Raw genomic sequence first — 11,247 nt, 5'->3', positions numbered from 1 at the left:
GATCAACAGCATTTTGGAGAACCTGAGGGGTACCAGGAGGCTTCACTGGTTCACTCTGGTGTGCTGTGAGCATCTTAGAGTTCAGGGCAAAATCAAATCAACAGAGAAGTTTCATAGGATCAGTATTTTTCCTGTTTTTATCAGCTTGCTCACTCTTGCAGTTCTGTTGCTGTGATGTGAGGAAGTTGTGTTTTACCTTTTGGTCTTCTCAGGGTCATTTGTTTGCCTTTCTATGAGTGTGTTTCTCCAACACCAAGATCACACGCCCAGTGCAATGTTCTGTTCTGTGGTACCTCTGCAACTTCACTAGGATGGCAAACGCAGTCACTCCCGAGGATTTCTTCTGTGTTAATGTCTCTATGTTATAAAGTTGGCAGTGATAAAGCAGAGAATATCAAGTCCTGCCATGGTATGACTAATAAAGTTAACCTAAGGTCAATGTTTTACTGGAAGTGTAACTTAAAGTACCACTTAATAAGATTTCCATTAACTTTTCTCTATTTGTGCCAGCTAGCTTGCAAGTCCTGAACTGCTGACAGTGTATTTTTTGGGGGGGAATAAGGAAAGAAGAACATATGCTTGCTGTTACAGAATTCAGGTAAGTTCTTGCATCTACATGTTTAGGGTTGGGATTTGAATTGTGCCAGGAACATCTTCTAACCTAAATCACATGTAGCTAAACAGGAACTAAATGAAATGATGAAATAGTTGCAAGACATGCTTGCTAAAAAGTCTTAAGCATGTTACAGCTGCTCTGGCCCTGGCACAGAGGTATCTTCTTGGCTGTACCTGAGATGAGACTGGGCCCAGAAGGCAGGTCTTCTGTGTGGTTTGCAGGGAGGTTCTTAGGCTGAAAGCCCCTGAACCACTCTGCAGAACAGATGGTGCAGTATCATCGTTGGCTCATGTGCTAACAATGTACAAGTATGAAAAACAGGGATTTCCTTTGTTGCTGCTTTCCAGTTTTCTTTTAAACACCTGATTTGTCCATCTGCCTTCCTCCTGCATTCACAAAATATGGTTTTCAAACAGCATTGCAGTTGCAAACATTGAAGATGACAAGATTAAACAGATTCCCTCCTCTTGCTGTTTAATTTCAATTTACATCGGGTAGTAGAACAAAGAAATCAAATGAAAGAAAAAAGAGGCAGTAATCACACATTTTTAATCCACAAATATGATAATACATCATATACTGAAGATGACCTGAACATTGCCAGTACTTAGCAATGTTGTTACATACCAAGCTACTAGTACAAAAGTAAACAATGAATATACTGGATATGCAAGTATGATAAATACTCAAAAACATCTTTCCTTAAGGCTACTCTGATTTATAAATAAGATGGCAGATGTTTAGCTGGCTCATCTAAAATATCAGAATCTGGAATATTGGTACTTGCAACACACGAGAATGAAGTCACGATACAGGAGATATCCCTTTTGTTTTGGACATCTTCAGTGTTGAAAAATCTTTTGCTCTGACTTAAAAAATCCAACCAAACCAAACTTACATATTTGCCACAAGAGAAACAAACACGCAGATGTGACCTGTGCACTGGAACAGGAGTGTTGGATATAATAACTACTGTTCAGAAGCATTGGTTGACAGATCCGTGCTCTAAGAAAGAAAGCAGCTAATGGTGTGTGTAAATATGGCTCTGCAAATGTTGGAACTTGCAACCTTGTAAGGCAACTCTTAATAGACTTACAATCCCAAAAGTTCATGTCTCATTATAGTGCTGTGCTGTAAAGGAATAGTCTCCATTCACTGCTACTAAATATACTATATATGGTTGTAGGAAACATGACGGAAAATTACGTCATTATCAAACTGCTCTGGTAATGTTTTGTGCTGCCATTTTCCCTTGCTTCCAAATGCATTCTTTTGGGAATGGACACTTCTAACTGCAGCGAATACATAGTCTAGGTATGGGTGTTCTCAACTGTATGAAGGGAAGTTCAGTGGTTATTCTCAGGGTGAGAAAAGGCAGAAGAATAAGAATAGAATTTACCTCTGTACTGAAGAGTTTAAATGGGAACACCATTTTCTTTTGTTGTCTTAAAATGGTAGGTGACAGTGCTTGGAAGCTCTTAGAGAGGAATGGCTTTCGAATATATGGGATTGTCTGCTCCCTGTGTCATGAGGAAGGAGAAGCCCTGAATGAAGCCTTGGCAGACTGAGGTGAGCCTAGAAGATAAGAGATGGGGCACAGAGAGATTTTTGCACATACTTCCCTTATGTAGGGTCAGCCAGCAGCATCAACCTGGTTGTAAGATTCTGCAAGCAGCAAACTGCCTTATCTACTCTGCTTCTCTTAATCATAGCAAAACTTGACAGAAACCAGTGTTTCTTTGCAAAACATTTTTTTGTTTCAGGCCATCAGTGTATTTTGCTTAAAAAAAAGGAGAACACTCTTAACCCATGGGTTGTTTATGAAGCTCACCAGAGTTAGTAGTGTTCTCATCAAAGGGCTGTGCATATACTGTGCATATACTGCGTTCAGATGGCACTGTGAGCATAGCAGATGGGTTTTTTCTTTGTCACTGTTAGTACAAATTAATACTGCAGACACATTAAAATGTGAGCTTTACCGAGGCTGAATGGTATCGAGGATTTGAGATGTTAATGTTGCTTTGTAGAGCAAGTGGTTACTTAATTGTGTTCCTCTTCCAAAGTGCAAGGAATATTTTGCTCTGACTGACAGAACAGTACGAGTGCAAAGAGCAGCATAACATCCAGCCTAAACTCATCCAATGTTATCAAACACACAGCACCTGAGGCAGGGAGAACTAAGGTACTACTTCATCTGTTTTTTCTGATTGCCTTTGAGCTTCAATCACTGAGCTGTTCTGCAAAATTCAAATGCAACTTTTTAATGAGTGGGTATAAGCCAAAAATTTCTAATGAAAATACTGTTTTATAGAGCGGCTCTTCAAATTTTCTTCTGATTTACTTGTTTGTATTGTTTGTTATCCCTAAAAAGACTTCAGTACCATGTGAATCCAGAGGTGTGTTCTCACACTGATTCCCGATCATTTTAAAAGGAGAGAGCTTAATGCATCTAAGCCTTTTCACTTACTGCTGGAATAATAACAACATACACACCCAGGGCAGCCTGGCTAAATTCCATGCATTGCTCTGTTGCCATCACCTATTTTAACACAGCCATGCGTTTGAGCTTACTTTCTTTTCATGTGTTCAGCCTCGAACACAAAGCTAGTGAGATCATGATGTACAGCAATCTATTTCTGAACAATATATATCAGCGGTTTTTTTTCATGCCACGCCTTGGGAAAGACTCAGTTATCTGTGAACGAAACATTAAAATCAATAGCTTTCTGGTTTAGGGTTTTCCCCTTCATCTTGAGCCAAGTGAGCACTTTCTGGCTCCTACTGGAGACTGCAGTAAGAAGAGCAGGAAGGAGGCTCTCATGCTCACCATGGCCCATGAAGGATGGCCAGTTCTAGACAGAAGTTTTTGGCTGCTTTCTTGCTTCTGAGCACAGTTTCAAAGGATCTTCTCATCAAGTAGTTTGTTGATGCCATCACAGATCTTTTTGAGGTATGGCCGACAATCCCCATCAAGACTGTACAGGGCAGTTAGAAACTCCACATCTGCAAAGTGATTGAAGACGTGGTTGATGCGCCCATGGGATTTCGGGGTCAGGTGCCGATCTACGAGTTCATGCACAAGGTCTTTACACTCATTCAGAAGTTCTGCAAGAACATTTCTGTCAAACGTGTATTCCACCTCATAGAAACTGACAATTGTCATGGCAGTTTGGTTCAGCTTCTTCCGGAACTTGTCTACAATTTCCATCTCTTCGTGGTTGAACTGATTGTTTCGATAGAGGATCCCAATTTTTATTGCCACTTTAATCAGGTCTTTCATAATTTTGTGGGCTTCCTTTTTGTTTCTGGTGTGTTCCTTTGTTACCTTATACAGCTCATCGAAGATTTCACTGCTTGTGTCATCGATGAGCATGTTCGCCATGGTTTTGGTTGCCATTTTACTCAGGATCTTTTTCTGGGCTTGCAGTGCAAGGTTCTTGGAACTGAAGCAATCAGGACCTGTTTCAGGATAGCAGAAAAGAGGGAAAATGTCGGTTTTACTTGGCGAATCATTTTTACCATCAGGTAAAAAAAGCAGCACCCGTGTGTTTAAGCATTAACTATGTTACAGGTCTTGCTGTCACTGAAAAACTGGATGTCCAGGTTGGGGATACCTAGGCCAGGTCGTTGCTAGCCATTGGTTCACTAGCAAAGCTTTTTCTAGGCAGTAGTTCAGTGTTAAAGCTTGCTTGGCAGAGAGATCTCTTGAGATGTTGTGCCTATGGAGCTAAATAAGAACAAAATAATCGCAAATATTTACTCAAACCGGAGGGAATTTTACCTCTTGCCTTTGGGAGGCACTGTTGCTCCACGGTCAGACTGAGCACTGCCCATGAGGGCTACTATGGCAGTCACAAACGTGCATTTGGTTTGCTGCATCTCCAGTAATTGTGCCGTTCTAACTTGCTATCGACTTGCAAAACTCTAGGCTGTGATTATTTTTTTTCCCTCGTGTGATTCCTGCCAGCTGAAAATACTTCAGCTACTTTCTGTACAGTCATCAATAAATACAAGAATAGGTGTTCGGGGAAGTTTTTCACAGAGAAGAGTGGTGAGGCTGTGGATGCCCCATCCCTGCAGGTGTTCAAGGCTGGGCTGCGTGGGGCTATGGGCCACCTGATGTAGTGCTGATGTAGTGATTGGCATGGAATCATGCCAATATATATATGGAATCCCCATAGCAGGGGGTTGGAACTAGATGATCTGTGAGGTCCCTTCTAACCCCAGCCATCCTATGGTAATTACTGGTAGTGATTAATTTGAGCTTTCCCTGCTTTTTATCTTAAAGTTGTTTGTTTTTAACAGACCCTGTGTGGACAAAATAGAGTAAATGAAAAGATTTCATCTGAAATAGGCCCCAGTTTAGTACTGTGTAGTGGAGTTCCCGTTGGCTCCAAGGGCACATTGTCATTGATGAGCATGTGTGTAGCTTGGGGACCTTGGCCTGATGTGAGGCACAGAGCAGTTGGGCCCTTTGCCAGCTGCTGGGGAACCTGAATGCTGAAAGGTTAAAAAAAAGAATTAAAAGCTAACAGTGCTGATTTGATTTTGGAGCCCGAGTGGGTTTTTGGCTGAGCTCACGAGGCCTTTTCCAGCCATTAGCACATTGGCAGTGCCTGCAACAGCAGTGCTGTAATTCAGTTGTGCAGCGGGGATCTGCCAGTGGCTGTGGGAAGTCCAGGGTTTTATATCTATGTACTGGTGTTCTACATGGCCCTCACAACTGTTGTGGTTCACCACAGCCTCTTCTTCCTCTCAGTGCTTTCTACTTTGTCATATGAGGCTGCAGTACTTATGTGCATTTAAACAGCCTTTGAATCATAGATTTGTCTGAGTTGGAAGGGACCCTTAAAGACCATCTTGCTCAATTCCCCGGCACTGAACAGGGACACCTGCAGCTGATAGATCCCCTCCAACCTGACCTTGGGTTGCCCCAAGGTTGGGGCACTCATCACCTCCTTGGGCAATCTGTGCCAGATCCTCACCACTCTTATTATAATCCTCCTTATATCCAATGTAAAACTCCACTCTTTTAGTTTGAAACCATTCCCCCTTGTCCTAGCCCCTCATCCTGTTTAAATTCTGTTTTCCAAGTTCACTAGAATGTCACGTTGAAGTTGTCATCGTTCCTGGTGCACTGTAGCTGTACTAGTGAGCTATACAAAAGAATGCCATTTAATTTCAGCTGAGCCACCACCTGGAAAACATAATTCAATGCGCTTAAAAGAATGGCCTGTCATTGGGAGAGCAAATTGTGGGCCCGGTCTGCTGACTGGAAGAAATAGAAAAACGGTGATTTAATCTAGAAATGATAAAGGCAGGATGAGAGCATTCTTTCACTTTGCAGCATCTTGGAATATAAATAGTATCCATGATGAATAATTATGTGCATTTGACAAAGGAAAATGGAAGATTAATATTAGTGTCTGTTTGCAAGCGTTTGCTATTAATTAAGTGGATGCGGTTGCCCGGTATCTGTTCTGATCAGAACCTGCAAATAATTATGCAGTGGGTATGGAATGGATCCCCAGGGCAGCTGGCACAGCTCTGAGCTGTTGGAACTCAAGGAGCGTTTGGACAGTGCTCTTTGGACAGCAAGAGGTTTGCCACATGAAATCCTAGCTCTCCTGAGGACTGCAGGTTTACGGTGAGACTCTTCCTGCAATACGTTTCTCTTTAAACATCTTTGCCTCCTACAGACAGAGCTTCTATTTTCTGCTTTCTTTCACACAGCAAAATAAATCAGCAACAGCGTTATAGATGCTATTAGCATTCAGAAACATTACACCAAACCTGAAAAAGAAAACCCAACCTCCCAGCACAGTGCTTTGCTGGGTAGTGGTTAACCTCCATTACAGTAATTTGGGTGTCTTAGTTTTCATTTAAATAAGGACTGATTCTGCCTCAGGTTTATTTTTCTCCCTGTTTAATTCACCTAAAGGCCTTGCAAAGGGATTGACCCCTCAGCGCCTTTCTGCTCAGCTCCACAGACCTGTATTTTCATGGCAGGGTCACCGGGGCCTGACCAGCACCAGGCTGGGGGCTGCCTGTATCCAGCCCAGCAGAGCAGCGCTGAGCCCAACTCACTGCACCACCATCTGCTCCTCACGGGGTTGCCTCGCATGCACTAACCCCAATGACAGGGTTACTGGATAACGGACTGCCTCATGGCAGCAGTGTGAAAAGAGTTTGGCAGCTGTAGGGAGGGGAGATAAGATTTTTGTAAGAATTTTAAGAGTTTTTGAGATGAAGAAGTGAGAGCATCTGTAATATTCTCAAAATAATACAATTCCAGATGGCTGTGCCAAGCACAAAATGGCTGGAATTAAATGCTCAGCGACTGCATTTCTGTGTACATATCCATCCAGCCATTACATAAGTGACAGCAGACGTAGCACCTGCCCCCGCTATGCACGGCTGAGGACATATCTGATTATGTGGAAATGAGGATGTGGAAACGACCACCCCAAGCAGATGAATCCAATTCGCCACCTCTACGCCAAAGCCTTAATAAAGTTCTGCAGCCGAGACATTTTCACCCCTGGCAAAAGGCTGAAGTGACATTGCCTTGAACTCTGGAGGGAGTGTTCATTCACAGGTAAAGATCTACTGAGCAGGAGCTGGTCTGCAGAGTTCCTGTGGAGTTTGCCAAGCGCCATTTTAAAAAGTTCTATTAGCTTGCTTGAAGAGCAGGGATATGAAGCAGTTTTGCCCCACCTGTGGAGGTCAGATTGTGTATCTGACACCAGGAGCTGTTACTGAACTGCCTGTTACAGCTTTTGTGCTAATTCATCAATTAGCTGAATGCCAACTCTGCCTCACCTGAAGCAACGACGCCTGCAGCTGTGTGTTACCTCCCTTTGGAACTGGGAGCACCTGACTCTGAGCTGTACTGCTGGCTGTAGGAGCTGTGCTGCTGGACCCACACAGGCCCCATGGAGGTGAGCAGGGCTGCTGAGGGCTGGGAGGTGATGTGAGTCAGGACAGGCCCCTACAGCTGTGCTGCAAGTTACTGAAGGGCTGCATCTTGAACTGAAAAAGAGGGAAGTCCGCAGGAGAATGAAGATGATGAGGAAGCTGAATTATTTTTAATACTCCTGAATCCTCATTTTTTGTTTTTTAAGTGCATTGCAGCCTCTGCAGCAGGAGGCAGCCTTCAAGGAGTCAGCAAAGCTGACGGAAATGTGGGCACCCATCCAGCTGCTGGTGGGCAGCCAAGGGACCGGCATGGCCTCTGATCCGCCACTGTCTGATAGAGCTGCAGTGTGGGAAGTGCAGTGCGGTTGGGCACAGCTGTGCACAAAAGGAACTCACTGTTTTCAGGGCTTGAATGCTTCATGTGCTATCTGTGTATCCTCATGTTGTATGTGTGCACCTGCCCCAGAAACTGTAGAGTTTGGGTGTGATGATGGGAATGAATGGAGCAACAGCATCAAAAGTTGTGGCATTGCATGGAATGTATCATAAGATGTGACTTAGTGGTAGGACTCTTTAGGTCAGGGTGACTCCATAACGCTCCTTCCAGGAGTAAAATAAGCAGCAGGTATCTCTGTGTCTGCTTAAATGTTGCTGCTGTTGTTGATGTCTTGGGCTGACAGCTTGTTGTGGTTACCTGTAATGTCTCTTTATCTGGAGATAAATGGCTTACAAAGCATGGGTAACCTCTGCTGAAAATAAGGGCAGGAAGTTTCATTTGGCTTCTATGGGCAAGAGAAAGCTCGTGTGGGTTTAGAAAGGAGAACATGTAAGAACAAACAAGAAAAGCCTCTGTTGCTTGATTTGCAGCCATTGTATAAAACGTTTAGTGGTATAAAATGCTATACATGCTAGCAGCAAACGCGTGTATTGTACTTATCCTTTGTGTATCATTCACACTATGAAACAGATGAGTCAAAGTGGAAGGCAGAACTTAGGATTTCAAAATAGCTCTCAGACCAGGCAGAAAAAAAGGCAGGAAAAGAACTTCTCCCACAGCATTTTAGTACTGAGCGACCAGCGGAGCTGCTGTAAGTGTGTGTGTTGCTCTTGGACAGCTACAGGATCTGCAGGAGAAACATTCAGTGTTTCCAGTAACTTTAAGCCAAGAAATCCGATAGACCAGATGGAATACATCAGCATTCAGGGAGGGCCAATTTAAACACGTGTAAGCACAGGGGGCCCAGCGCTCAAACTTTTAACACTTCTAAATGGTTACTATGTACATAAGAGGGCTGCTCATTTCTGCGGGGGGAACAGGAGGTTGGGGACTGGTAATTGCACAACCCCAGGGGGAAGTGCTGGTATCCCAGCTTCAGAAGTCAGGCTGAAAATGGCAGCAACAGCTCCAGACAGATGGAATGTAATTGAATGGAGGGGGAAAAAAAAACAACCAAACAAAACAATCCCACTTTTTCATCTTGATACCTCATACAAACAGCAGTCATTGCAAAGAAGCACTTTCTGGCAGCACAGGAATCAGAGATGCTCAAATATGATCTTATTTCAGCTGCTGGCTTGTATTTTGAAAATACTTCGTTAATCCAAGGTTACCACAGTGCCTGCAGCACCTGGCACAGGAGCTGAGGAGCCCCTTCGGTGGGTTAGAGCTGCTGCAGTGCCCCAGCCCCACACCCAGCTGCAGCCAGGGAGGAGCAGCTCAGCTGCTGCTTTCATCAACTTTTTACAAGGACTGGCAGTGATAGGACAAAGAATTGTTTTAAGCTCAGGGAGAGAAGGTTTGGGTTGGATATTGGGGAAGTTCTTCACAGAGAGTGGCGAGGTGCTGGAACAGGCTGCCCGGAGAGGTGGATGCTCTGTCCCTGGAAGGGTTCAAGACCAGGTAGGATGGGGCCCTGGGACACCTGGTGTAGAACTGGATCTGGAGGTTGGTGGCCCTGCCTGTGTAACTCGATGATCCTTGGGGTCCCTTCCAACCCCAGCCATTCTATGATCAGCTCTGACTGCACTGCTAAGCACTCTGCCTGCTGCCCTCATTGGGCATGAACTGAAACACATCCTGTGTCTAAAACCAGCTGGCAAAGGAAGTCCAGCTGTGTGTAGGTGACCAGGTCACAGCTCTGAAAGTGGCTGCCAAAGCCCTGAATTTTATTAGTCTAGTAACCTGCATCAGAAGCCATGTCTAGGACAGGCTATGTAGCTGCCGCACCAGTATCCTTGTAGGCTGACTTTCAAATGCTCAGTTTAAATTTTGCACCTCCTGTTTTGTAACGTGCACACAGCTGTGCCCGAGCAGCAAACACCTGGCTGGCTTCAGGCAGTTGGTGTGTAAGTGAGGCAGAGTGCTCATGCAACACCCCTGCTACACACACAGGCAGCAAACACAGCTCCTCTCTTATCTGGAATTGCTCAGGTATTGTGGTGATGAGTAGGTCTGTCTGCCAGCAGCAATAATAAAGTATTGGTTTTTAAGCTTCGCTATACAACTGAGAAAGGTTTTGATACATCGATCACTGTATTTTCTAAACATTTAAAGTCTTTCAGCATTTCTGCTGTTTGATAGTGAGTGCAAAGTACATCAAAAGTGGTGAACTGTATTTTGGTGACTGCGTAACACTCCAGTTATACAATTCATTATCCCTATAGAAATTATTCTTGTTTGCATGTCAAGCTGTGTGATTTTCCCAACAGCACAGTAGTAAGTTCTTTGATGCATGCTTAGCAACTGCTTTTTGCATAGACAGGAGATAGGCACATAATGAACAGTAAGTTCTTTTTTGCGTGTTCCTTCACACACCCTGCTTGTAGTGAAGGGTGAGATGAGGGCTATGGAGGCATTTGGGCTTCTGTGGGATCTGTGGTTAGTAATTACCGCATTTATTACTCCTGGCTAATGGGATATATAATAAGATAATAAGTCTTGTTGTGCATCCATGGCTCAGATGCTTTGTGGTCCTTCCCCAGCCGTCGCACAGGAGCCAGCAGTTCTCAGTAGGAATATGGTAATGCGTTGCAGTAGAGCAAGGCTTGGCAGTATCATTACTAAGTATTAAACAAGCCCCTTGTGCTGTACACGTGTGCTGCACTGCTGGTACAGCTTCACTGATTTCTCTATCCCCCTCTTATGTGCTCAGGAAGAAAATTCTGCACGTTTATTTCAGTGCTTGAGAAGTTTTCTTGTTGCGGTAACTGCTCCTTTTCCAGAGACGCACCCCTTTGCCTTTAATACGGACTACTTCTATTTCTGGCTGCGATATATTGAGATTGGCATGAAAAATAACCACATCCATGCTCTGGGGATGTACAAAATTCCGTGAGAAAGCAAAGAATCGGGACAGCTGGTCCAAGGTTGCCATGAAACTAAAGATGGCGTTGCTCTGCAGCATAGGACAAGGCCGAAGGAAGGTGTGGGGGGAGGGAAAGCACTTTGCTAAACAAGGTCAAGGTGAGCAAAGATCCAAGAACAAGGAGCTGTGAGTGCAGGAGGTTCGGGGCTGCTGCTGACCAGCTGGGCTCCCTGGGGAGATGGGGAGGGCACAGTGGTGGCTCTGCAGGAATGAACCAGCAGCTCCATCTTCCATACTGCTCAGGTCTGCAGTTTATCCCATGGCTTTTCATTTAGAAAAAGCACTTTTTCATACAGAATACTCTGCAGGTGTGCAAGTCAGTTATGGCAGAAATATACTTTTAGCCTT

General features: G+C 44.2%; 1 protein-coding gene across 1 annotated transcript in view; it reads right to left on the bottom strand.

Moving 5' to 3' along the window:
• Positions 1-1,146: 1,146 nt before the first annotated feature.
• TIPE3 (TNF alpha induced protein 8 like 3) overlaps positions 1,147-11,247 on the bottom strand; it is a 37,337-nt gene continuing 27,236 nt past the window's right edge. The window contains exon 2 of the mRNA XM_015872889.3: positions 1,147-4,075. Within this exon, the coding sequence (XP_015728375.1) occupies positions 3,513-4,075 (563 nt within the window). The 3' untranslated portion in view covers positions 1,147-3,512. The remainder of the gene's footprint in view (positions 4,076-11,247) is intronic.

Source organism: Coturnix japonica, chromosome 14 (genome assembly GCF_054131305.1).
Source record: "Coturnix japonica strain WE chromosome 14, WE-NBRP24, whole genome shotgun sequence".
NCBI classification, from domain to species: Eukaryota; Metazoa; Chordata; class Aves; order Galliformes; family Phasianidae; genus Coturnix; species Coturnix japonica.
Note: the sequence above shows the minus strand (reverse complement) of the source record. Positions and strands in the feature narration are given on the sequence as shown.